This window comes from Accipiter gentilis, chromosome 25 (genome assembly GCF_929443795.1).
Source record: "Accipiter gentilis chromosome 25, bAccGen1.1, whole genome shotgun sequence".
Classification (NCBI taxonomy): Eukaryota; Metazoa; Chordata; class Aves; order Accipitriformes; family Accipitridae; genus Astur; species Astur gentilis.
In genome coordinates this window covers 9825374-9849827 of record NC_064904.1, presented here as the reverse complement: position 1 = coordinate 9849827, position 24454 = coordinate 9825374, and the positions used below count along the sequence as shown (strand labels likewise).

Here is a 24454-nt window from a genome sequence, read left to right as displayed (position 1 = left end):
TGGAATGAAACAAGACATGAGTTGTGCACGTGCCACAGGGACAGCATGACCATCCCCACTGCTAGCCAGCCACAGGGACACCCCGTGCAGCTCACCTAGAAAGTAATGAAGATACAGGCTTTTCAACAGAATTGCTCCTTTCCCATGGCTTCTTCCCAGAGTCTGGAAAACAAAAAGGAAAATTTACAGTTTATTATTTTTTTCTCTAATGATAAAAAAAATCCTTAAGTTGTTTGTCTTATGCAGCTGCTTTCATTCAGTGAGGATGAGTGACTTAGAAAAGATCCAGGAAAGCAGGATTGCTGAATGAGTGCAGTTGCCTACATTATAGCATTGGCAGAAATCTGCTTAGTGATCCCTTTAATTAGGGACTGGAGAGTTAAATAATACTAAAAAGACATGGAACTGGAACAATAGGAGCAAAAGCATAAATCACTTCTATTAAGAAATACAGGCTAATTGCTGCAAGGCTTAGTTTATTCAGTACAATACTTATTTATATTTTAAGTTAAAAAGTCTTAGGTTTTTTGTCTGCATAGTTGGCAGGAAACGTGGGTGTATCTAAAAAAAGGCAGTGAGACCCCCACTATGCAAATCTCCACAGAGAATTTATTTAATGTTGTCTACATTTCTAACTCACAGGACATTCCCAAAAGCTGCACCACATAACCCTTGTTACCGAGAACGCTTACTATTGTCCCAATTTCCTCCTATGCAAATAGTCTAAAATAAAGTGGACTGTTTCAGAGACTTGAATAGCACACAACTTTATACACAAGGGTTTGCTCCTCTGTGAGGTCCTAAAAAGCTCTTTAAAAGAACTAGGAGCACTCCCAGGAAATCTCTAGATCTCATTCCTCATTTATGCGCACCTTTCCCCTGGCTTCTTCCCCTTCCCTTGCAAAGCACGTAAATCATGGCTTTGTTCCAAAGGGAAGCTGGAGTGGTTAAATACTCATTCCCTTGGGAGAGATTTCTTTTCGCATGTATGAAAGCCAAGGCTGACTCAAAGATGAATCTGACTGGCTTGCAGCTTATCTACTCAGTTACAGTTATTTGAGCTCACCATAGGAAAAACATATTTTCGGGGCTCCTTAATTTCACATAGTAACTCTCAGGATCAGGCTTACTGCAGCAAGTTACTATGTTAAGAAAGGATAACAGTCTGAGACCCAAACCCCAACTGTATAAACCAGGACAGCTATACCACCAAAAGTAAAATAATGTATCTTTTTTCTTTTAGAAGATTTAGGTGCACAATGTTGAAGACACAAATCCTCAGCTATATGACTGGACTCCATTAATTAAACTGGTTGTATTGTCATTCTCTTGGCTGTGAAGCATATAAAACCACGATTTCATGCCGAGTACAGTTTTTAAAACAATAGGTATTTGGGATTTTTTTTGTTAGTTACTGCTGCTGCACTCAGCAGTAGAATGATGATCCTAGAGCCTACAGGTGGCGAAGAAGACTAGCTTAAGAAGACAACTACAACACTAGTAGTTCAATTTAATACCTGACGAATTTTGCTGCTGCTGGGCGGGACCTCGTGTACTGGGTGAAGGAGAGGTGCTAGCATCATCCTACAAAGAGAAAAACAGGACATTACTGAATTCTGGAGATGAAGCACAGAGTCCTCTCCTACTCTGGAGACCAGCTGCAGCACAGGTGGTACAAAAGCAAGTTTCCTCCAAGCATGTCCAACAGGTACTGCTGCCAATGTATGGGCTCAAGTCTATTTAAACTTTAACCTTTCTCTCCCTTTAGCATAGCAAAATACATCCTTTCTATTTTTTGCTAATATGGACACCTTTTCATGATCCCACTGAATCACCCTCATCCCTGTATGCCAAACCAGGCTGAATTACCACTCTAAAGTGCTGGTTGCTGTTGTCTAAATACAAACCATCCACTTCCCAAATTTAGGAACTCTCTGTGATATGGAAACTGAGCCATCTGAAGGAACAGTAGGTCAGATCCCAGCCTTTTAGCCCAGGACAGCCACTGGTGTCAGTGAGAGTAGTCCAGGTGCTAACAGAATGTAACTAAGTCAATCAGTACTCCTCCTAAGTAGAAGACTAAATACTACATCACAGATTTGGACTCTTTTTTCTGGGATTTATGTGTGACAGATCATAAATATTCACCCATATATTTGACATGTCAATATTTTATTTAGCAGCCCTCAAAACACACTCAGGCAAAACGTTAACTGTGCATTGTAAAATGGAATTGCATGCAGTTTGACGGAAGATACCCCCACCACAGAGTGTACTCAAGATACTCATTAAACAGATGTTCTCTAAACCACCTTTCCAAACAGTTTGGTGCTATCAAAAAGTTTGATTTGGGATATAGACTAGTGCAGAGCTTCAAGGAGAGAGAAGGGGCAGAAAGACAGCAGAGGCTGAATAGTTAGAAGCTAAATGGTGCCTTTCATCTCTGAATGGTTCAAAACCAGCTTTGGGGCAAGATTAAGAGCAACGGTTGCATAGCGGGTTCAGTAGGCAAATTCCATGCTTGAAGCACCCCTTGAGGAACATGCAAAAATTAGCTGCTTTTCTCCTTAAACAGTCCAAAGGGTTTATTCCTGTTCTTGCTACAAAGCTTTCAGACTGGGGTGAGACCTACATTTTCTGAACGAATCTTCTACTGAGCAGCTGTTACTTTGTCTTTGGAGGGAATACCTCTGTAGAGGTGATATGAGGCACACATGATGCTTTATGACCTTGCAGCCATGGCAGAGAGCCTTCATGAGGGTACTGGCTAGCAACAGGAATGCTGTATGAGCAGCAGCCCAGAAAAGCACCACATGAGAAGGGACACAGCATAAATCCTGGCCTCTTTTGGAACTGGAAAGATCTCCCATTCTTCATCAGTTCAGGGGGTAAAAAAGTGTTTTAATCTGCATGTTGAACTCAGAATTGCTGCATCAAGTTCAGCGTGAAGACTGAGTCAAATCAAAATTCTTGTTTAATTGCTTTGTGGATAACATACAGACAGAACAGTTAAAAGAGAAATGAATCAAAATTCCCCAAAGTTGTCCAAATTCTATCTCATTTTAGTGTAAGTATCATGAACACGTCTTAACTTTTGAATGGTCTAATGGTTAATACGCTGTTTCCCCTCCACCCCCCCCAGAGACGTGTTTTATGTGCACTCTGGGGTCTGAAGTAAACTGATTCTTGCTTTGCATGGAGATTGGCAATCCAAAGTCACACCACATGGTTGATGATCCACTTCAGCTTAGCTGAAGCTTGAAATTTAAAATAAGAAACGTGAAATTGATCTCAAATTAACTTGCCAGAAGGTTCAATACATCTTCTTAAGGTGCAAGAATCTACCGTACCCTACCACACTCAGATCAGACTACAAGAAAGCGCCTATTAATCTGGTTTGGACGATACCTCACCTATCAATAAGGTAGAAATTCTTGTTTAGAGGGTGCTGCTCCCAGGACAGGTGGAAGCAGTTACATTTGGCTTTTGATTGAATGCGCAAACCTGTTCCTGGATCAGCACTGCTTGTCATTGCCTGCCACACGCAGTGAATGAACACAGGACTTTGGCTTACAAGGCAGCACATCAACATATTTGCAAGAGCACAACAGTGAGGAGTCTTTCACTTACGTTTTGGCTTTCCTCTTCCTTTTTGTCAGCTGGCTTGTCTGACTGCGACGCTGCTTTCCTCCTTTGCAAAGGAACATGAGAGAGGACACACAGTCAACCTCTAGAAACACATCCTCCACGTGGGAAGGCTGATTCGAGCTCTGGTGGGAGTTATTATTTACTTAGTTCATTCTAGGGAATACGATAAAGGCTGGATGTATTTGGTTGCGTAGGACTGGGGTGCAGGTGAGGAATCCAGACCTTGGTGATACGACTCGCAGAGAGGGGCAATATTATGAGGTTGTGTTTAACAGAGGAATGCAGGGTGCAGAGCTTAAGGAAATCTGTCAAAGCGGAGGAAGGAAGGGCAGCTGGGTATGAAACTGGGTGAGAAAGGGATGGCTTCTCTCTGTGGCTCAGGAAGCGCTGGCTCCTGTGTCCTACACAGGAGGAACAACCCAAACTCCCACAGGGGTTTCTAAGGACCAACCCAACCCCCCAGGTGGCTCAGGTGGGTATTGCAGTGATGACACTGTGCTCAGCCAGCTCCAATATTATTTTGCTACCTGTCCTATATCCCATCCCCCCTGTCCCTGTTCCCACCCAGAGAAAGGGCTGTGGCAGTGCTCCCATGTGATGGGAAGACAACCAGAAAAGCCCTTCAACCCAGGTCCATCCTCACCGGGAAAGACTGGGCACCATTTCTGCTCATCCAAGATGCCCTGCTCCCTCCAGGGTGGAAAAGCTCTGGCTGGAGACCGTAAGTCAGGAAACGACTGCACCAGCCTGGGTTTTCAAGTGCTTTTGGTGGGTGACAGGAGATTATTGCTGTCTCAAATGCAATTCAAAGGAAGCATTGGTCCTGAGTCCTGTAGTCCTAGGACTGGCAGTGTTGGTGGTGCCTACAGAAGTTGAGTGAGGACCTGAGACCCTCACTCTGTCCTGCTTTCCAAGGAGGGGCAACACTCTCTGAGAAGCAAGTGGCAGAGAGCTACAATCCATCCACCGGAGCAATTGGCCATGAGAGTAACAAAAATGTTGGTTGTTTATCTTTGAAGAACACATGGTAAAACTTCTTGGGTGTTAGCCACACTGGCTGAAGAAAAGAAAACCAAATTCTTCATTTTCAAGCCCTATCTAGGGTCTAACCAGTACTCAAGTGTGCCAGGTACTGATTCTCTAGACATCCAATTTCCCATTTTAGACAATTAGGGGAACTGCAGCTCTAGTCTCTACATGGACTTTGGTTGTGATGATCCTTATCCACCTGTGAACACTACTCCTAGCAGATGTTTTTTATAAAAACCAATATAACAGGTTTTTCATTTAGTCTTGCTTCTGAAGTGGACAAAATTAATCTCACAGAAAAAAAAATATGCAGGTGGCACTTAGAAAGGCTTCTGAGTTTCAAAACACTGCTACAAGTTTGTCAAAGGATTTTTCTTTTCTTATCCCTGGCAAAAGAAAAGCCTCACTGGATACACAAATTGGAGGATTTAATGTAAATTTGACAAAAAACCAGAGGAGTAAAACACATGCATTTGTAGGGCACAGTGCTCCGTGGGAATGATTTCCAGATATTCAACTGCATTAATAATTTTATTAGATCAATAATAATTTTTATAGTCTTTCTCGAATATTTACTTGATTATTCTGAGGAAAAAAGGTTATAAAGATTATAAATCTGAGCGAGGGAAATATTTGCCAGGGTGAGAGACCATTGTTAGATTTATGTCCTGCAACAAACTTAACTGGGCTAGAAATGATAGCAGTTTGTGAGATAGTTCATTATTCTGCTTGCACTTCAATAGGGGCCACTAAATCTAGAGAGCCATATTTTATACCACCTGAGCTCTCAGAAGCATCTTCCTCTGTAACTTACCCAGCATTAGACACATGTGGTTTTCTGCTCAGAAAAGGGCCCCTGAGATCCCATGCTCATCACTCAGTGATTTCTGTATTGAACATGCTCAGTTTATAAACCATCTTTTTTACCTCCTGGCTGCCAGCTGGGTAAAAGCAACCTGAAACACAGTGCCAGGTTCTTTCCTTGCTCTATGGCATCGCACATAAAAAGGGTTTTGCAGCCAAAAGAAGTCCTCTCAGTCTCAGTTTAACAGCATGTGCCCAGACTGCACTCTAGACTGACACTGGTGTATTTCCAATGACTTCCACAGCTTTGTGAAGCAAAATTTAGGAGACAATTCTGTTGCTGTCAACTCCCTGGGAAAGGATTTGCAGCTCAGTTATTTTTCAGAGCAGAGGCAGTACGGTGCTCGTGGCAGTACAGGTGCTTTTGTTAAGACAGCGAGGGTATTCGACCCAGAGTACCTGAAGACACCAGATCCTACCGCCAAAAGCCATACTGGAGTATATTTTAGACTGGAATCACAGAGATTTCTCGGATTTCTATATCCAACCATACAAGATGTCCATTTAGCTTGCTTGCTTGAACAGAGCTAGTTACCCCAGCATCAAGTCACCGAACCTTACTCTGATTACAGACATCTTCCAGTTCAGTAAGGTCAGTCTTGATACAGCAGCACAAAATAGATCAGAAGGTGAACCAGGAAATAACTATTTAGAGATATTAAACTATTTTAATTCTGAAAAGAGAGAAAATTATCTATTTGGTATTTTACACTGCTGATAACTTGTTAAAATGTTGTGTATTTATTTAACACTTTCCAAAGGATTGCATCCACAGTCCATGTTCAGATTTCCTTCTGAAATGACCAGGACATGGAGAAAAGTTGGAATCAGACTCTCTAAACTGGGAACTGTTTTTATCCTAGACAACATTACTTACAACCTCCATCTCTGAGCACTATACAATTGTACCTACTCTTCATTATTTTACTCATTTGTTTCTTTCACTATTGATAAGTTAAAAAATCTTTAGAGCTAAACCCAAAACATTTAACACTAGGAACTTGGGAGTTACAGTCTGACAGAACTCAGTGGGAAAAGAGAAAGCAAAAATAATTGGAATAATTGAGTGCCTTTTAACAGCTGGTAGCTTGATACATCACAACTCACTTTAGTGGAGAATAACTTGGCTAGCCTGCCTGAAACACCGATAATAATTTACCTGCCAAGATGTTGTCCTTTTATTGCACTTCTGTTTATATTTTTGGGCCCAACATCCTGAAAGTGCTGCATAAAGAATGATTTCTCTAAGTTCCTTTCATAGTTTACTCTTTCCGAAAATGGTAACTTTGAAATAGATCTGGTAAAATGGCAAAAGCCCAGAGGATATATTTATCACCATCTTTGAAGGCTGCCACACTGCAGGATTTGCTACAGCAGCTAAACTCTGCCAGGTATCATTGCTGCAACACCTACCCTTTCATATTAAAGGCCAGGCAATGTTGGCAAGTAACATCTATGCAGGACCTGTCAAATTGCAAAGAAGCACCAAAGTGACCCATTGCTAACCAAAAATGACAGCACCTTGTTCCACAATTTGCTGCAGAGCTCATGCTAGTGCTTACTTGAAGTCTAAGTACAAACCTTTTTGCCAGTAACTTATTCATTTCTTCCATTAGTCCTCCTCCGCCTCCTCCACTACTTGTTCGATTGGCATCGCTCTTAGAGACCCCACTGGGGCTGGACCCTCCTGAACCATCTTCTGGCTTAAGACAGAAATCACCATTGGAATTAATGAAAAGTTTCATTTACAACCACACCTGTAATGATTAGTTTTCCTAATTATTAGGAACAGCGATCACAATCACAGCCCAAAACCAGAGACAGGATGTGTTCTGTCTTGGGAAGAAGACCCACACGGTCTTTACTAAAACCAGGACCAGTCTGGGTGAGGCAAATATATGGGCAAATGATGAAAAAACCCACAGTACTGTTTGTTCATGATTATGTTTATGCATGGTTATGCAACCCTTACCTAAGCGGACACCTATTGACGTGAGCCTTCAACAGTCTACACTGGTATTTGTAAGCATGGTGCTGTTTTAACCACTTACAATGACGGAAAACACTAACAGATAGTACAATCGTGGACTTTGCAGAAGTAATGAAATCCTAGCAACATGAGAATTTGCAGCCATTTGCTAATTAACATTTTCTGAAGAGCAGAAATTCTACCGAACCTTTCCTGCTCAGCTGTATTTGCACTACAAACTCACATTTAAAAGTCCACCTAATGGTCAGCTGAAGCGTGTTTCACCATGTTTCACGCTGGATTTCCAGACCATTACACCAAGCCATGCCAGGCTTTCCCGCAGCAGAGAAGAGCCCACTGGGGAGTCCCAGTGCCACCTCCTTACCCGTTGAACTCTCCTTAGTTTGGCACCAGCCAGAGCCGCTGCGAGCCCTGACACTGACCCATCTTCAGTGCCAGCCCCTTGGCCGGCGCCTGCCGGCAGTGGGGGCGGTGGGGGGGGTGCAGCTCCCATGGGCGGCGGAGGGACTGGCGGGGGTGGCGGAGGTGGGGGACCCCCAGATGAAGCAGGGATCACAGCAGCACCACTGGGATGACCAGGTGGAAGTGCTGGGCCTGAAATGCAGAGAATACGAATTAGACGTGAAGCACAATCCCCTCCAGCCCGTGCACAAGGTCACGTTCCCGCTCCCAAGGCCACGACCTGAGTGCATGACGAGCGAGCAATTCAAGGAAGCACGAAGCACGCAGAAGAACGGGAAACGGTGGTTGCACCAATGGTCAACCAGCTACAGCTGTGTCCTCCTGCGGGCCCCCGTCACTGATAAACTAGCCTTCTCCCTCCGCTTCTCCCTGGCTGGGCTAGTGTTTTAGTCCATGCTGAAGACAAAACACAGACATTGCTTCCCAATTCATAAGTGGCACCTTCTTCTGCTTCTCTCATAGCTTTCTACATGGAGATAATAAACTGCATCAGCCGACTCTGTGGACTTTCACCACAATCGTGGGCTACAGCGACACATCCTCCTTTCTGCTGAAAAGAAAGTGTGTGGCCTCAGTTGGTCTTGCAAAATAGCAGGGGGAGAGTCCAGCTCCAAGCACCCCAAGGTTCACCAAAGCTCCTCAAAGCAGCAGCCTGTTGGAGGGGTTGATGGTGGGTAACTCCGTTACAGTGTTTTTGCCTGTCTGTAACGGGTCAGCTGAACAAATACACCTCCTGAGGCTATTTCCCCACATTACGCTCTCTCGGAACAGGCTGCTCCTGATACATAATTACAGGTTCAGTTGTTAAGTAAGTGTTATTTTGAAAGACAGGCGAGTTTTGACTGAGGAATATTTGGAAACTGTATTTAACATTAGCAGCCTGGTTTTCTGCTTATCTAGGTTTTCTTACAATACTGCCTTATTTCTGTGGTTACTGCTGCCATTATTTCACACTCCCAACTCCATTCTTGAAATGAACCATAACTGCTATTAGAAATACTTTAAACGTTTCAAGCCCTCTTTGGTTCACGAACATAATAGCTAGTAATTCATTGTGGGTACAGTTAATTGTAATTGCAAAACTACACCCACCTAATTAGAGGCCAGCCTGAGGCAAAAATTGAACCGAGTCAAAATAATGGACTGATGTGAGTTTAAAATAACTTTATTGAACTAAGTGGATTTCAAGGACTTAAATCAGCTGAAGGACTGAGCCTCCAGTGGATGCAGTAATATTTTTAGCAGAAAGTGAAAGGAAATCTAGGCACGTCATTTAAGCATTATATGTGGTTATAAACAGGAATGGATCCAAGTCACAAAACGTATGATCTGAATTGCAAATAGGCATTACTCGTAACTGTTCTAACTCCGCAGGCTTTAGATGAGCCCTAGAAATCAAGACCATATGCAAAGTGGCAGACCCAAGCTCTTGATCTGTCTGCAGTGAAAAAAGTTTGCTGGAATAGTTATAGTGACAAGCCCTCAACTATACATGCAGTTTAGGCCAGGAAGACAGTTTCTAGAATGAAATAAATTACACAAGCACAGGGGATTCTGGGTAACTATAACAAAATCCACGTTATATCTTTTGCTGGTAACAGAAATACCACTTAAGAAAAAGAATAAAAATCACAGCCTCTACCAGTATTGCTACACAGACAACAAGTCTACCGCAGACCTGGCCTCCAGCTTCAGAAGAGCCCATCTGCTACGTTTGGACCAGCTGAAAATAGGTTTTGTACGAAGCTTGCTGCCAAATGCAATTTGGCTCTGCTGAATGATAAAAGTCTCCTTCTGGGCTAATACAGTAAGAATATGCATTGCAACAATGCAGCTACAGGGCCCTGGTCCTGTAATTCTTGCTTTTCACCTTGCTTTTAGCTCAGAAGGTCCCTGGACTGGTCCCAAGTGATTTTGATACTTTTCCACCTTGGTTTCAGAAACCACGTACAGCAGGAGTAGCCTTGGGTCTCTCAGCCCTTTTTCTGGTGGTCACAGGCAGTGCCAACGGGGCTTTTTAAAGAGCTGAAAGCTAAGGCTTTACACAGGTCGCAACTCATTCAAAATCAGTACTTACTCAAGTGGGCAATGGCTGATGAAGTCATGTAAGGAGGGGTCCTCCTGGGCATAGTCACCTCAGACACAGCAGCGTAAGGGGGAGGCAATGGAAGACAGTATGACATGGGCTGATGCCACTGCTGTGGAGGACGAGATGGTGGATGGGAGGAGGGGGAGAGAGCCTGGCCAAAGGAGCTGGGGGGGCTGGTGACGGTGGGCAGCGGGGTGAAGGGTGCAGCTCCTAGGTGTGGAAGGAAGGACCCGTCCACGCTTTTCACCTGGGTCCCGCAGGGGCCTAAAGCAATTTGTCCTTCAGTATGGCCATTCAGAGGTGTGTTTGCTGAGGTCTCCTGGCCTGCTTTACCTGTGGGTCCCTTGACCCTGTCAGGCGGGACAGGAATCACAGGCAGGATGGTGGGACCACGCAGCTGCAGGATGTCACCCCTCTGCAGAGGTGGTGAATTTGTGGCGGAGGAAGCGGAAGACCGAGGAGAGCACGAAAGAGAAGAGCGCCTGAGAGGCTGGCGAGAGGCGAAGGGAAAGTGGGGAGGATGGGGAGGTGGTGGAGACAGTGAGGTTCGCCTGATGCCTGGCGTTGCGGTCCTGCGGTTTGGGCAGGCTGGAGGGGAGGAACCCGGGGCCGTTGGCAGCTCAGAGGCCGAGTGCCTGTGCAGGAGCTGCGGGGACTCTCTGGCTCTCCGCAGGGATCTGAAAGAGGATTGACTAGCCAGCTTGGGGACAGCGGGTGCCGAAGAGACAGCGCTGGCGTGAGGTGGTGGCGGGGGAACAGCACCAGTGGCAGGAGCACTGCAGTTACTGCAGGTGGGAGGAGGAGACTGGGGCTGAGAGGGGTGAGAGCACACGCTTATCTGAAGGGTGGAAACTAAAAGAACAGAAAAGACAAATGAAAAGAATAAGATGGGTACGCGGCAAGGAATGAAACCGAGGCAAAGCGGAACGGAGAAAAAGGAACCGCGAAGTAAATGCAACAGAAGCTCAAACAAAGCAAAGAGGAGATGGTGCAGGCACCGGCTTGGGGCTTTCCAGCCCTCAGCAGAACCGGAGGGCTGTGCAGAGCAAGACCCTGGCAGCACGAGATGGGCTGCACGCTCCCCCCAGGGCTGTGCGGAGCAGGACCCTGGCCGTGCAGGCAGGGCTGTGTGCTCCGGTGCCAGTGAGGCTCCTCCAAGCCCCCTGTGAATCTGAGTCAGGATCACGAGCATCACCCTTGCACCAGGGGCAGCTGCAAAGGACACGCTGAACACTGCAGTGGCCACCTCGTAGCCAGGGAGGGGACAGCCAGAAGCCCCCGGGAGCCATGTACTGCTCCTTGTGGATGGCAAGGCAGGATTTTGGCTATGTTCCCTATGCAGAATAGCACACAGTAACCTCTGCCGAAACAGCATCCCACAATTTCTGACTAAGGTATGTGTGTATGTCTGAGCTGGTTTCCAGTCAAAAACTAAAAAGTTGTTAACAGCTGAGGAAAAACATTTCACTTATGTGGCCAGATTAACTGAAAAAACTTCCCCAAAACAAAAGCCCAGACACAAGATGGCCATCTTGGCTTGCTTGCTCTGCCTTCTTTCAGAGAGGCAAAGCCATACTTTGTAGTTATAAGCTATTCCTGTCATCTCTTCTCAGCTTAGTGCAACTTAATATGCTATAGAAGATTTTCCTAAGCTCATTAAATATATATATTTTTTCCATTAAGCTTACAGAAGACTCCTCACTTCATGACCACGAAATCCCCACCGATGAGAATCTAGAGCTGTGTTTTCCTCCGCACTGTAGCTCGCTTTGTGCTGTGGAATGATGGGGAGCGCCTGATGTGGCACATCCAGCACATCAACCCCTTCACGCTGACATCCCCTGGAAACGTGGCGTCACTCTTGTGGCGGCTGCTCTCCTCATGGGTGTGGAAGAAGCATGGCCAGGCCCCCTTGGTACGCCTACAGCCCCCCCCCCAGCTGTACAAGTTTTGCCAAGGGCAAAACCTGCCTACGTCCACCTGCACACCCCAGACCTGAGCCTCTGTGAAACAATACAACCATGCCCGAATGCGTCTAAGTCCCTAGCTGAAAATGCTTTAAAACCTCATCATAACTACAACCACTTTGTATAGCACCACGCAAACCCCAACTACAGCTAGAGGAGACAAGCAGGGCGAGACTATATCTGCTTGGTTTGATACGTGCCTGTGGTAGAGGTTCTTCTTTCCAGAGATTCCTGGCGCTGTTGCTGTTGCTCCATCACTTGTCTAAAACAGCAATGAAAAAACCCTTGGTCATTATGTATTTTATATTATTTTGAGTAAAAGCTTTATCCACTGAGAAGCACTCAAGCTGTATGTCTCCGGCGGTGTGAGCCAGTCCCTCACAAAAATGCCGTTCCCGTGAGATGGAGGTGATTGATTTCACTTGCCCTGGCCACTGCGGTGCCATTGCACGCGTCGGGGCAGTGTAACCGGGACATTGCCCTGCACCTGCTGGACACTGCAGGGGGTGGTTGATTTATTTAACGTAGCTCCTCAGCGGGCTCTGCACGACGCATAGTCGGCGCCCAAGGCCCAGGAGAGCAGAGCAGCCACGCCTGTCGTTAACCTGAAGTGCATGAGCGTCTTGCGTAAAATGACACGGTCCTGGTCTTTTATGGATCAGGAGCCCAAAGGACTCGCAGTTGGAATGAAAACATAACGAAGCTTGATCTGCGTTTAGGTGCCGACTGTACAAGCCCGAGCCCTTTGCTGGCACTGGACAGCCTGGCGGGCAGCCTGCCGCCTCGTGCCCCAGCACAGCGGCCACGGGGACCACGACCGCCGCGTTTCCTCCACGCGTGCGGGTCACAGCATTGCGCCGCCTCGCACAGCTTTTTTGGGCACCTTTCCCCCCAGGAGCTGCTAGCTCCCCTGCTCCCCAGGCCTGGTGTCCCATGGGGAAATGCCCTGCCGAGCCCCTTCCCGGGCTGTGCTTTGCAGAGCTGTGCAGTTCCCAGGGTCCATCAGCAGAGGTCTGCTCTCGCACGCTGTAACTCCTCTGCAGACAGAGCCAGCGCTCCGCCACCTGCCCCAAACCCACCCTGGCATTCCTTGTTTCTGCAACAGCTTGACTTCGTGGGCTGTACAGTAAGGCAGGCTTAAGTCTAAGCAACACTTCTATTTTGACTCCTTACGTAATATTTGAGAGAGACCTCCCCGTTACATTTGTATTCGTACTTTCCTGAGACTGCAATTTTAAATAATTCTATCTTATTTGCATACCAGCTTTTTTTATGAAAAAAAAAAAAGTCCAGAAGAATAAAGTTCCATTATGTAGGGGGGAAAAAAAGAATGTCTTAATTTGCAAAACAAATTTCCCATATTTCAATTCGAATTCAATAGATGGAAAAGGAAAATCCACAATTTTGCTGTGGAAGGATCAATCCTAAACTGGTTGTGTGTTCAGGACAGTCAATCCATCAAACACAGGCAATTTCTGGAAAACTATTATAGGCATCTGAGAAAATTATTACATGTGCAAAGAGAAAACAGTTTTGAGGAACAGTCTTGGTTGGCTGATTCAACTGGTTTCATTTAAGCTATGACTCTTTAAACCAAATAAATAGAAATCTTTACTTCAATACAAAACCTGGCTCTTGCTTGATAGTTATGGACTGAACCCATCTGCAACAGCATCAATTGCACTGCTAAATCTTCAACTGTAAGCACATACACTAAGAATTTCCTAAGCATACCGTCCCCTACCCTAGCTTGGCATTTATTAGCAAAATTTGATGATGAAGAACAACTTGACAACATTTTCCTCATTTAACCTGGGGGAAATTCTAGGTTTATCTAGAGGACAGATTTGGAAAAATCCAGCCTGACAGACCAGGAAGAAATATGGTTAAGGCGTCCCCAAGTCATTAAGAGCTGCTGCAGAGCAGATACAGGTGCAGGGTGCTCCCCAAAACAAGGGTCAGTCACTGGCATTTGAAGTCATGGAAGTCATTTATGTCAGCCCTGTCTGCCCTTAGGCAGAAGCAGTTTATACGTGCCAAATACACTGTTCCACACATGCTAAAAGGAGAAGTTCTTACACGCTTAGGAAGTCAAATTTATTCCAGCGGAACTAAATAATGCCTGAGATTTAGCACAAGGCTGCTTAAGGAATATGCAAGGAGTAAAGTACAAGAGGGGACAAATTACACTCTGACTTAAAAATATATTCTTTGAACATTCGTGTAAAGGTCTCTAAAAAACCTTTTAAACAGACAAATTTGCAGAGCAGTTACCATAACTTCATTTCCTTGCCTCCTTATAAGATGTTCAAAAAAAGGTAGGCCTAAATTAGGTCTGCTATATGCTTAAAGAATGCATCAGCATAATTAAAGCTGAAAATCCTCTAGTGCAGATGCAGTAATATCTAAGTGCATCTACTGGCATAGCTTATTCCAGTCCAGTGGAGCAAAAGAAGCTTTCCCAGAACCATGTGCCCTGTAGCAGTCAAATAATACCTACCCAAAAGGCTTTTACTGTCTCAAAATGGAAATTTCTTTTGTTGAAAATAATAATTATTTTTTTTCTAATGTAGTTAACCTGCTCACACTTTAAATGTACAGAGTAGACACCTAAATTTGAGGTCTGAGTTACATATGGTCTGAAGAATCAGTGATATCCGCTGGTTGAATGAAGAGCTGGATCAGGCCTTTCAGCCAGGCGGTGGGGACAGGAGGCATCCCCCCTTCTCTGGATGAGCGGGAGCTCTCCTCTGACCTTTATGATAGCTCTGCTATCCCAAAGTAAATCTTACATATCTCGAGTGAAATATCATTACCCGCTGACCCATTTAATAGTCATGTGTAAATCCCCACTAAATCTCAGGCCGTTCAGAGATATTTGTAAAGGCACAGGAGACTAGTTTCCCTGTACTTCCCTTACAGTTTTTAGAGGGGGAAAGAGAGAATCGTAAGTACCTACCACAGCCTGTGTAAGGGGCGTGCCTTAAATAACCTATACATGGTTTTGTGTAGGAACCAGTCAGAGCAGTAGCCGTGGAACATCATTGCAAATGATATATTGCATCACTTCATCTCTGCTGCTCCAGGACTGTGTGATATTAAACTACACAACCCATAGGGCCAGGGCAGTTCCTGGACCCTGCAAGGGGGGACCTTGCCTGCTTACAGGTTGCACCTACAAACGAAGGCAGAGCCCACTGAGTGCCTGTCATATCAGACCGACATCTGACATCTTTGGGGATGAACTGCCCCCACAGCGTGGTTCCAGTAAAATCCTTGCAAAGCTATTTATTATCTGAACCAAAAATTGGGCCAAGTCCTCTGGAGGACTAGCTGTACTTGCTGAGCCTTCCCTCATTACGGAAGCAAAGGCAGACACCTCATTTAAGCAATGCCAGGCACCAAACTTGGAGCAGTGACAGGTTCTGCTGATTTCTGTACTCCAGCACACTCCTGATGAAGTGAGGCTCACTAGCTTACATGTTACAGCAGAATATTCTCTGGTGTTTCTCATACAGTAGCAGAAACATGTTTGCAGTTGAGCAGGAATATGGGCAACAAAGATGCTTTTTTTTTGTGTGCACAAGCCTATACTTCAACAGGGAAACACAAGCCTGGCTAAGCAGCGCTGCTGGCGTGGACGCCACTGATGCCGGGCAGACAGATCACACTTCTGACAGCACGGACTACTGGTCACGCTAGAAGACTTCGTCCAGAATGGGATAGGTTTGTCTTGGCAAAGGAAGCTGAAGATACTGCTGCTACAGGAATCTGGGCTGAATCAGCAAAGCGGAAAGGAGATGGGCCTCCTTATATGAAGACAGGCATATGAAGACAGACACTCCTGCCCACCTGCCATTTGGCGTCAGGGAGAGCACTCCTAGCAGCTAGAGAAAAGGCCGTGTGTAATAGGGCACTAAGTCTGACATACCTGTAAAGGTGAAGGGTATGACTTCACACTTTCATTTATTATCCCAGTTCAGAGCAAAACACCCGTAAAAGGAACAGCATACGATATAGGAAGTAGCCACACACAAAATGAGCCTGAGCTGTTACTGAGAGTGTACATGGTCCGTCAGATGCTCCCTGGGCAATATGACTGTCAGCTGCCAGCAGGTGATCCAGAACGGGATAAGGTTAGGCTTTCTTAATGTGCTTGAGAAACACACGCTCCACAAAACGCTTTTAAACACATTTTGTCTTTAACTCTGAACATCACTTGCCTCTGAGCAACGAGTTTACCTAGAGCTTCAGTTCACCCTTTAAAAGTCATTACAGAATCATTAGCAATAATTACAGAAAACTCAGAATCAGTTTAAAACAGGTGCAAGTAAAAAGAACAGTGCTTATTGGTGAGCAAGGACTGTATGTTCATCCAAGTTACAAACTAGAACTCTACCATAACTCATTAACTCACCTTCTCTGTGCCTCCATCTCATCTGGAGATGGCCCATTCTGGACCTGGCGCTGGGCAGCTGGACCTACAGAAAAAATGAGAGAATGCTATTAGGAAAGCAAATATGGCTAACTTTAAAAAAAAAAAGTGCCACTCAGATGAATTGCTTCTCCATTTTACCACGAGAGAAAAAACCTCAAGCATTATTGTCCTCTCTTTGCTTTATTTCTTTTTTTATTCATTTTTTTCTATTAGACAAATCATTGCCTCCTGTAAATTTTTAGTCCCACTGGGAGAACCCAATGGCTAAATGTGTGAGCAATTTGTCCAGAAACTTGGCATCGTGGTAGCTGTAGACTACATACTAATCCCTTGGCAACGGTGAAGACCCATAGTGTTGCAAACGATGTCCTGTGGAAGGACAGTCCATTGCACTGGGATGCATTTCTAGCTTCTACAGAGTTCAGATCTAGCCTCCCTGGATTATTCTGTGCTTGCACAGTAATTCAACCACAGTGCTGAGTTTGTGAGCATACTTGCTAGCTAGTGCTGCTCTGATGCTGAGCTGGCATCAAGAAGCTACCTGATGGAAGGTGCAAGGAGATGCAAAATCAAACAAGCCTTATACAAAGGTGGCTTTTCTTTTTACAATGGTACTGGTCTTCTGCTTCTGCAGGATTCACATCAAGCTGAGCTTTCACTGGCATTCACCAACAAAACCAAACTACACGTTACCTCCTCTCTTGACTCTGATCATTTAATCTCTGGTTTTGGACATTTAATCAAGCACACTGACACTACATGCCATTTTCAGAAAGAAATAATTATTCTGAAAATAAAAAATCATTGTTGGTAACATAAGCTACAGTGGTCTTGCATTTGGTGGAAGGAGAATTGTTCCATTGATTTGACAAGGTGGGTTTCAACTGGGACTAAACAGATAAGAGTTCTATTAAATGCAACAGCAATTTTCCTGATAATCAGCACTGAGAAATAGATCCGTTATATGCAGGAAATTATTATGCCTACCTTATTTTTTTCATTTTCAAATGCAAAATTTCATCCTTTTAAAAGTTATCCAACAAGAGAAAATCAGAATTAAACACTTACAAACCCAAGTAAGTCACTCACAAATCATTAAGGATATTTCTCTCAGTTTTCTTTATATGTTTCTGCCAGGCAGAATGTCATCTGAAAATGAATTTAGAAAGTATGACTGCATGAAAACAGAAGAGATGGCAGAAATGCATCACAGTCAGAAATTCTGGTGTGTTGACTGATCCTGATGAAATTGTGCCTATTTTTGAAATGTTCTTAAGGACTAACATTTGCAGAAGGGGAACAGAGCACTTTCTGAAAATCAGGCCCATGTATTCCAGTTTTGGGTATCCCAAAAATGGAGCCAGTGACAACCACTGAGTCAAAAGCTCTGACATTTAAAAATATCTTAGGACTGGGTAAGAACACAGTTCACTTCTTTAATGTCTCATGACTGATAATATTGTTTGTCACAGGCCTTTGGCAAACTATTTAGACAGAAATGCCACATTTTGTAAGGATCACGTGAGACAATGCGGGGGGGGGGGGGGTGGGGGGTGGGGTGGGGTGGGGGTGGGGTGGGGTGGGGGTGGGGTTTTGGAAGCAAGCCTCAGGAAAAAACTTTGCAGGTATTTGGGAAGCACAGAGCAGGAGGCTCACATGTAAGGAGTGTAAGGTGTAACAAGGATGCCGTGCTCCTGTGTGAATGCTTGCTTGTACTGTGCATCTTCACCACTGAATGAAAGAAGGCCAGAGCTACCCCTGAGCAGCAGTTACAGAGTGAATTTAAACTTCTTCTGAACACAGTAGGAAGACAGGTAAGGTCCCATCCCCAACCTCTGGAATTGGACCAGACTCCCCTCAGTTACCAGTGCCAGCTGTTTGGACCCTGGCTCTGGTGTGTGCAGGTAAAACCCACGTTCTCCCGTGCACATACACATCCCTGTGAGATACTTCAGTAAGCAGACTTCTGGGTGAAAGACTTTCAAGGCTGAAGTCAGTTACGCCTTCCTCACCAGGTAACGAATTCCACCATGACAAGCCTTAGCCATGCTCATCACTGCCTATGATTTCATCACGAGAAAACTTCCCTTGTATAAAGCCTCAGAGCATCATACAGAAGCCAGCACTCTGCTTGGAAAGAGGACTAAAAGGAGGTGCCAAAGCGAGCAAGAAAGGCCAGAGGATGAGGCAGCAGAAACAACAGTTCTTCCCTGGCAATAAATCGTGTCAAAGTATATAGGAGGCTCTAATGATGCCATCTTAATCTGGTACTTTGGCGTGAATCTTCCCTTGGGGCCAAATGCCCAGAAAAATGAGGCAGTGTGGCCAGCTTGACTAATACGAGACATGCAGAAGGAATCAAAGACCAGACTATCAACACCACAAAAAAATCCAACTCCTTTTTCCTGTGGGCACTGTTATGAACCGGCTATATAGGTTTAAAACCAAACAAATCCAACCAAATCAGTTTGGAAAGCGGCCTGAAGAAATCCTTTTAAGGCAATGTTACAAAGCACATCTGGAAGTTGGGGTTGTTGCTTTTTATCACCTGGAGCTTTCTCAAGCTGATCTTGCATAGCAGTCAGGTAAATGAAAGAGCATATGAATTTGCAAAGTCCATCTCAATTTTCAGTCCTAGTAAATTCAATGAGTTTACTTATGTTTTCTGGTATGTATGTGTATGCTTGCAGGATTAAGACCACACTTGAAACTAAATGCACAGCTTTTGGTTGCAATACGTGGTTGCAAAATGTGGTTGCAAAATGTGGTTGCAAAATGAACACTGGCTTTAAAAAATTTGTCTGTGGTACAGCGAATACCTGATATATTCCCAGGGCAGACCACAAGTCAATTCAGACAATGCTACTGGAAAATTTTTCCCCCACTTCAATGAAATAACTTAATTTCACTCCCTTATTCAGAGAGGTGCTCCATGTATTAACAGTTCCTTTTTTTTTTTTTTTTTTTTTTTTTTACATTAAGAATCCCAGCTGATTGTTTCAGTTGGCAGGATTTTGTTCTTATTATTTGGCCATAGTGTGAAATGTCCTTACAATGAAGCATATAAAGCTCCTAATTATGTTTTGAAATTGCCAATTTCTTCATAGTTTCTATAGAAATGCCCTCCTCTTTTGGCAAACAAGAGAAAAAAGATCAGAAGGAAAGAAGCTACTTCAGACCTGACTCAGTAAATAATCAACATTCAAAAACTCTTTGTGTTAAGTGGTCACAAGTTTTCAGATATTTTTATTTGCACATTAATATAAAAAGCAAAACAACTTTTCATGCACAGGCTACATGACTGCATGGCCCCCCAAATACCTTAATTCTCTCTGATATCTTGAGAGGTGAAACAATTAGTGTTTTCTGTGTAATGACTAATTCGCCTCTTTTGCAGGTTTAGATTTCTTACTTAAACCAACACACTGCAGCAAAACATCATTCATTTATTCAAATCTTTTCCAAACTCATTTTTGTTCTGTTTTACTAGTGACCAGCAGTGAGACATTAAAGAAATGAACTGTCTTCCCTTCATACTGAATCTTAAGATATTTTTAATGTCCTCTTCTGCACATTAGTTTTGTTTATCACAATTTTCTTCTCAAAGTGCTTTAAAAGTGAAGTACCCTAAAAAAGTTGGGAGACAAAAAAAAGCAAGCAATAACAGAAGAGGAGGATGAAGCGATAATAGGTAGCTTGTCCTCTCTCCTGAGTAAAACAAGAAGCAGTGGAGTAAAAGTTGGTAAGATAATGCTACCTGAGGAAAAGCCTAGATCAGCTGCAGAGGTCAATCACAGCCTGTGGGAACAGGGATACCTGTTTTGTGTTCCTGCAGAGGCTTGTATTGATTGAAGTTGTTGGAAAAGAGTTTGAGGAAAGTTGTATGTGGAGTTGCCCTGAGATAACAGGGTGTTCAGGACAGTCACACCTTTTGCTGCCAGGGATTACAGCTCTTCTTGCCACAGTGGGGAAACACACTGGTTCTATTTGGCACTGGTTGTTGTTTTGCTTGAGTTACTCGCAACCATAAGAAATAATTCTTTCTGGCATCCTGCTTGTGATCTTATTCAAACCAATCATTTTTCTATAGTAATATGAAACCTTAATTTACAAACCCTTTATAAAGAAAAAGGTTAGATGCACCCTGCTTTGGCAACCAAGATTTTGCCTGAAGGTGGCCAATACACTTAAAACTCCAACCCAAGCTTTCAGGTCGGTTCATTGCCAGAAACATAAATTCTGCTAGATCTCCCCCCCACCCCAGTCCAGATTTAATAATCCAGGCAGGGATTATTTTTACACTTGGTTCTGTATGTGTATGCTCTGCAGTGCACATACAGCAGACTCCGGTTTGACTGAGGGTTTTTTAAATTCAAGCGGATTGCTAGGTTTATCTCCTCTCCACATTTTTAGGTATTTCTCAGACCTGAGCAGACATGAACGGTAAGTGCTTTCGGTCATGGCATCCTCATTTAAACATGCTTCTGGAGTTGCTGTGTGAGCTGCTTCCAACCCTGGCAGCTTTGAGAACAGCCTCACAGAGAAGAGTGCTTAGCACACTAACCAGGAGAGATAGTTTTGCTACTGACCCGTTTGCAGCTTCACAGCTGTTGCGATCTACATTTTTAGCAACTACTTAATGCAGGAGATATGCTGTGAATGTCTGTGTTTCCTCGCTTCGTTGCTTTGTAATAATTAACTGCCTTTTTTGTATAAGCATCTTGTGATTCAGCTCAAGGCAGATTTTGGGAGCGCACGGATGTTTTCCATGTTTGCTTTTTCTCCTCCCACTCAGCCACCCCAGCACCCACTCTGCCCATCCCCAGCTGTCCCTAAAGACGGCGATGGGGAACTCCTGGCATAGGGCGCTGCTTTGCAGTGGGTGCGATGGTCTCCATATGCCGGCGGCCGCTCCTGCACCACTGCACCCTGCTACTGCTCGGAGATGTCCGCATCTGGACACACAGCCAGCCACAGAACAGGGCCAAAGCTGTCACTAAAGGAAAACCTATGCTCCAGCTTCTACTCTGGCATAGCTGGTGGGAAGGCATGAGCAAGCAGGAGCAATGTCATCATTTCTCTCCTGCTTGGGCAGCTCCAAGCAGGGTTTGTTTTTCCTCTTTTACTTACGCTACAACTGCAAACACCACTGACTGCATGCATTCAAGAAAGCGGCAAAACTAGGCCCATTTCCCTGAGCAACCAGGATTTTGTGCTTCTTCAATACAGAAGGTCTAGTCTAACCCGCTTACAGATCTTTTATTCATTATACACACTGAAATCAGCTCCCAGGTGGGGTTTCTGCAACCCCTATAGCCTCCATGCTGCTTATGGACCGACCGGTGTGATGAATGTGGTGGGCTAAGGAAAGGGTCCAGAGTCAGAGCTGAATAAGAAATATATCTGGGCTTTACACTTATGAAATTGAAAATTTTTGTTCTGCATATGAACAGAATGTGATGATTTTGAGTGGAAAAACCCACAGCAGTCTACGGGAGGAAAAGAGGTGAGAAACAGACAGACAGCTCTCCCTCATTGATTGATGGTTTCAGCACATACTTGGATTTCAGAAGACTCAGGTTCAGGCACCAGGTCTGACCCACCATCACTTATATCCTGGGAATGTGACATAAACACTTGTTTATCCTGACCAAAACAGAAAAAAATCATTCCAGATTACAAGTTCCTGCAAAGCTTTTCTTTCCCACAGAAGTATCTTTTAAGTCATTTGGCATTTTCTGAAAGAAAAAAGCCCGTCAGTCGCCAAAAGCACTTCTGACCAACGCTAATCCCAGTGTCCCCAGTCAGGTACGGCCTGGGCCGGGGCTGCGGGGAGGGAGCCCCGGCCGAGCTGCTGCCAGCTCCTGGGGCCACCCTGCAAACCCACGCCGGGACTCGGCTGGACGGTGCATTTTACCGTCTTCACCATCACCTCTCCTCTTCACCCCCGCACAGCTGGGGGGGTTCCTCGCTCCCGGCCCTGCTGATGCCCGATCCCCCCCACCTCGCGTGCCCCACAGGCCGATCAGCCTTGCGCCGTGGGTGTGAAACCCAGTGGGCCCCGGCCCCGCTCCGGCTGGAGGGGGGAAGTTATCTGTGTCTCCTCACACCACCTCTTGCCCCCGTTCACAGCCTGGCTGTAATTTTAGCTCTCTTGCTGCCGTTGGGCAATCACGCCGCCGCCGAGACTCTGTCAGTACTTGGAACATCTGCCTTTACCCTGAGGACCTCCACCTGCTCTCGGCCCCGTCGGCCTGTCCTGGCGGGGACGGCGTGTTGGGCAGGCGTCCCGCCATGGCCACGTGCCACCAGGCAGCGCCCACCAAGGGAGGGAGCAACGTCCCTTCGCTAGTGACACCGCGCTCAAACTCATTAGTAGAGACAATTACCTTGGACAAAGCGCCGATCTAATTAGCCTAGATAAAGCACATAGATAAAGCAGGGTGCCTACACTACTTCTGGGGCCCAAGCTAGTACAACCAGAGTTGGATGACAGGGCAGGTCACGCGGACCTAAATTTCCATGGCGAGTTAAAGGACTGGGAAGAGGGATCACCCCACTCGCCGTGCCCCGTCACAGCAGAGCCACGGGCCCCCCACGCGTGCTACCACGCTGGCACAGGGTTTCACACCAGGGGATTTGGGACTCTGCACGTCCTGCCTCGTTTGATGTGCAACAGCTCAGGCGCTACGCGTGCTGTGGGGAGGGAGCGTCTGTCTGACGGGGATGCAGGGGCTGAGGCAAAGCACGGACAGACGGACGAATGGGGCAGTTTTGTCCATGGGTCACTAGTGGCTCAGTTTGAAAAATTTTGATGCCATTAGGGTTTTAGTGCGTTGTTAACTATGTGACAGAACGCCGACAGCTCCGTACAGGATCCTGTTGGATCATTTGAATCACAGCAAGCAAAACCACCCTGGGAAAGAGAGGGAGCACACCCACCGGAGGGAGGGTTTGGGTACAGTGCCACAAAGCCTCCTTTCACGCAGTGCTTGCCTCATTCCTATTAAACATTAACTTGAAATAGAAAGTTTCAGAGAGTGTTATTCACAGGCTGGGTGCCTCCACCGCATTTTTAACAGACTACATTAAATACCTTCTATAACATCATTTACACATGGGCCAAACCTTTCCTCTGAGACTGCAAAGAACTTTATCAGCCTTAATTAAGCTTCACCAATGCTGTGAGGCAGAAGTTAAGTGACTTGATTACACCCAGACCCTGTCTGCACAAGTAAAATTTGTTTGCATCAATTTACCTACAGGTGAGATTTGCTACCAACACAGTTAAACCTATGCAAAAGGTCACCTAAGGCACTCTTATTGTGATGCAGACCAAATTAGTTTTGGTCTGACATACGGCAAGAAGAGTGCAGTGAAATGAGCATTTCCAGGTCTGTGCCAGAAAACTTCTCTACCTCCCTCCCTTGTCCCTTGGTGACCAACAGTGCTGCAAGTCTGTGGCAGTGCAAAGTAAAACACAGCCTCTTAAAACCATTCCCAGCAACATTTCACACAACCTCATTTTACCTTATACTACACTGGATGAGGAGCAGTGTGTATCCGGGTACCAACTCTCAGCTAAATTATAGAAACTTCCAACTTAGAAGCTTTTAAAAGTGCCATTCCCAAGATTGCTATTGCTTTACTTTTATCTTTTACCTTTTACCTGTAAGATTACTTTAATCTAACATGAAACAGGCCCTCCTTAAACTGAAATAAGGGTGTGAGCACAGAGGGCCTGTATGCAGTTTGTTCATTTAAACTAAAAACGGATTTAACATTCACTGCTGAAACTTTCTGATGTAGATAAGACTTAAGGACAGTGACAGAGCTGGAAAAACAAGCCTGGTATTTAACATGGGAGTGCCCCACCCTATCATTAGTTCACACCTCCTGCAAGTACATATGTACAGGTGTGTGCACTGTGCACAGCCCTTTTTTTTCTTTTTCTTTTTTTTTTTTTT

The 24454-nt window shown here is 45.1% G+C and overlaps 1 protein-coding gene across 9 annotated transcripts in view; it reads right to left on the bottom strand.

Annotated features, from left to right (window-relative positions):
- Positions 1 to 24454, bottom strand: part of EVL (Enah/Vasp-like) — a 159421-nt gene that overhangs the window by 4549 nt on the left and 130418 nt on the right. For 5 of the 9 annotated variants that reach the window (XM_049828921.1, XM_049828919.1, XM_049828922.1 and 2 more), the window contains exons 4-10: positions 16467 to 16530; positions 12250 to 12311; positions 7896 to 8125; positions 7123 to 7244; positions 3631 to 3691; positions 1518 to 1584; positions 96 to 162 (exon numbers count right to left, since the gene is read on the bottom strand). In XM_049828921.1, the coding sequence (XP_049684878.1) occupies positions 96 to 162; positions 1518 to 1584; positions 3631 to 3691; positions 7123 to 7244; positions 7896 to 8125; positions 12250 to 12311; positions 16467 to 16530 (673 nt within the window). The other 4 variants (XM_049828915.1, XM_049828917.1, XM_049828916.1 and 1 more) reach the window with 1 other exon arrangement.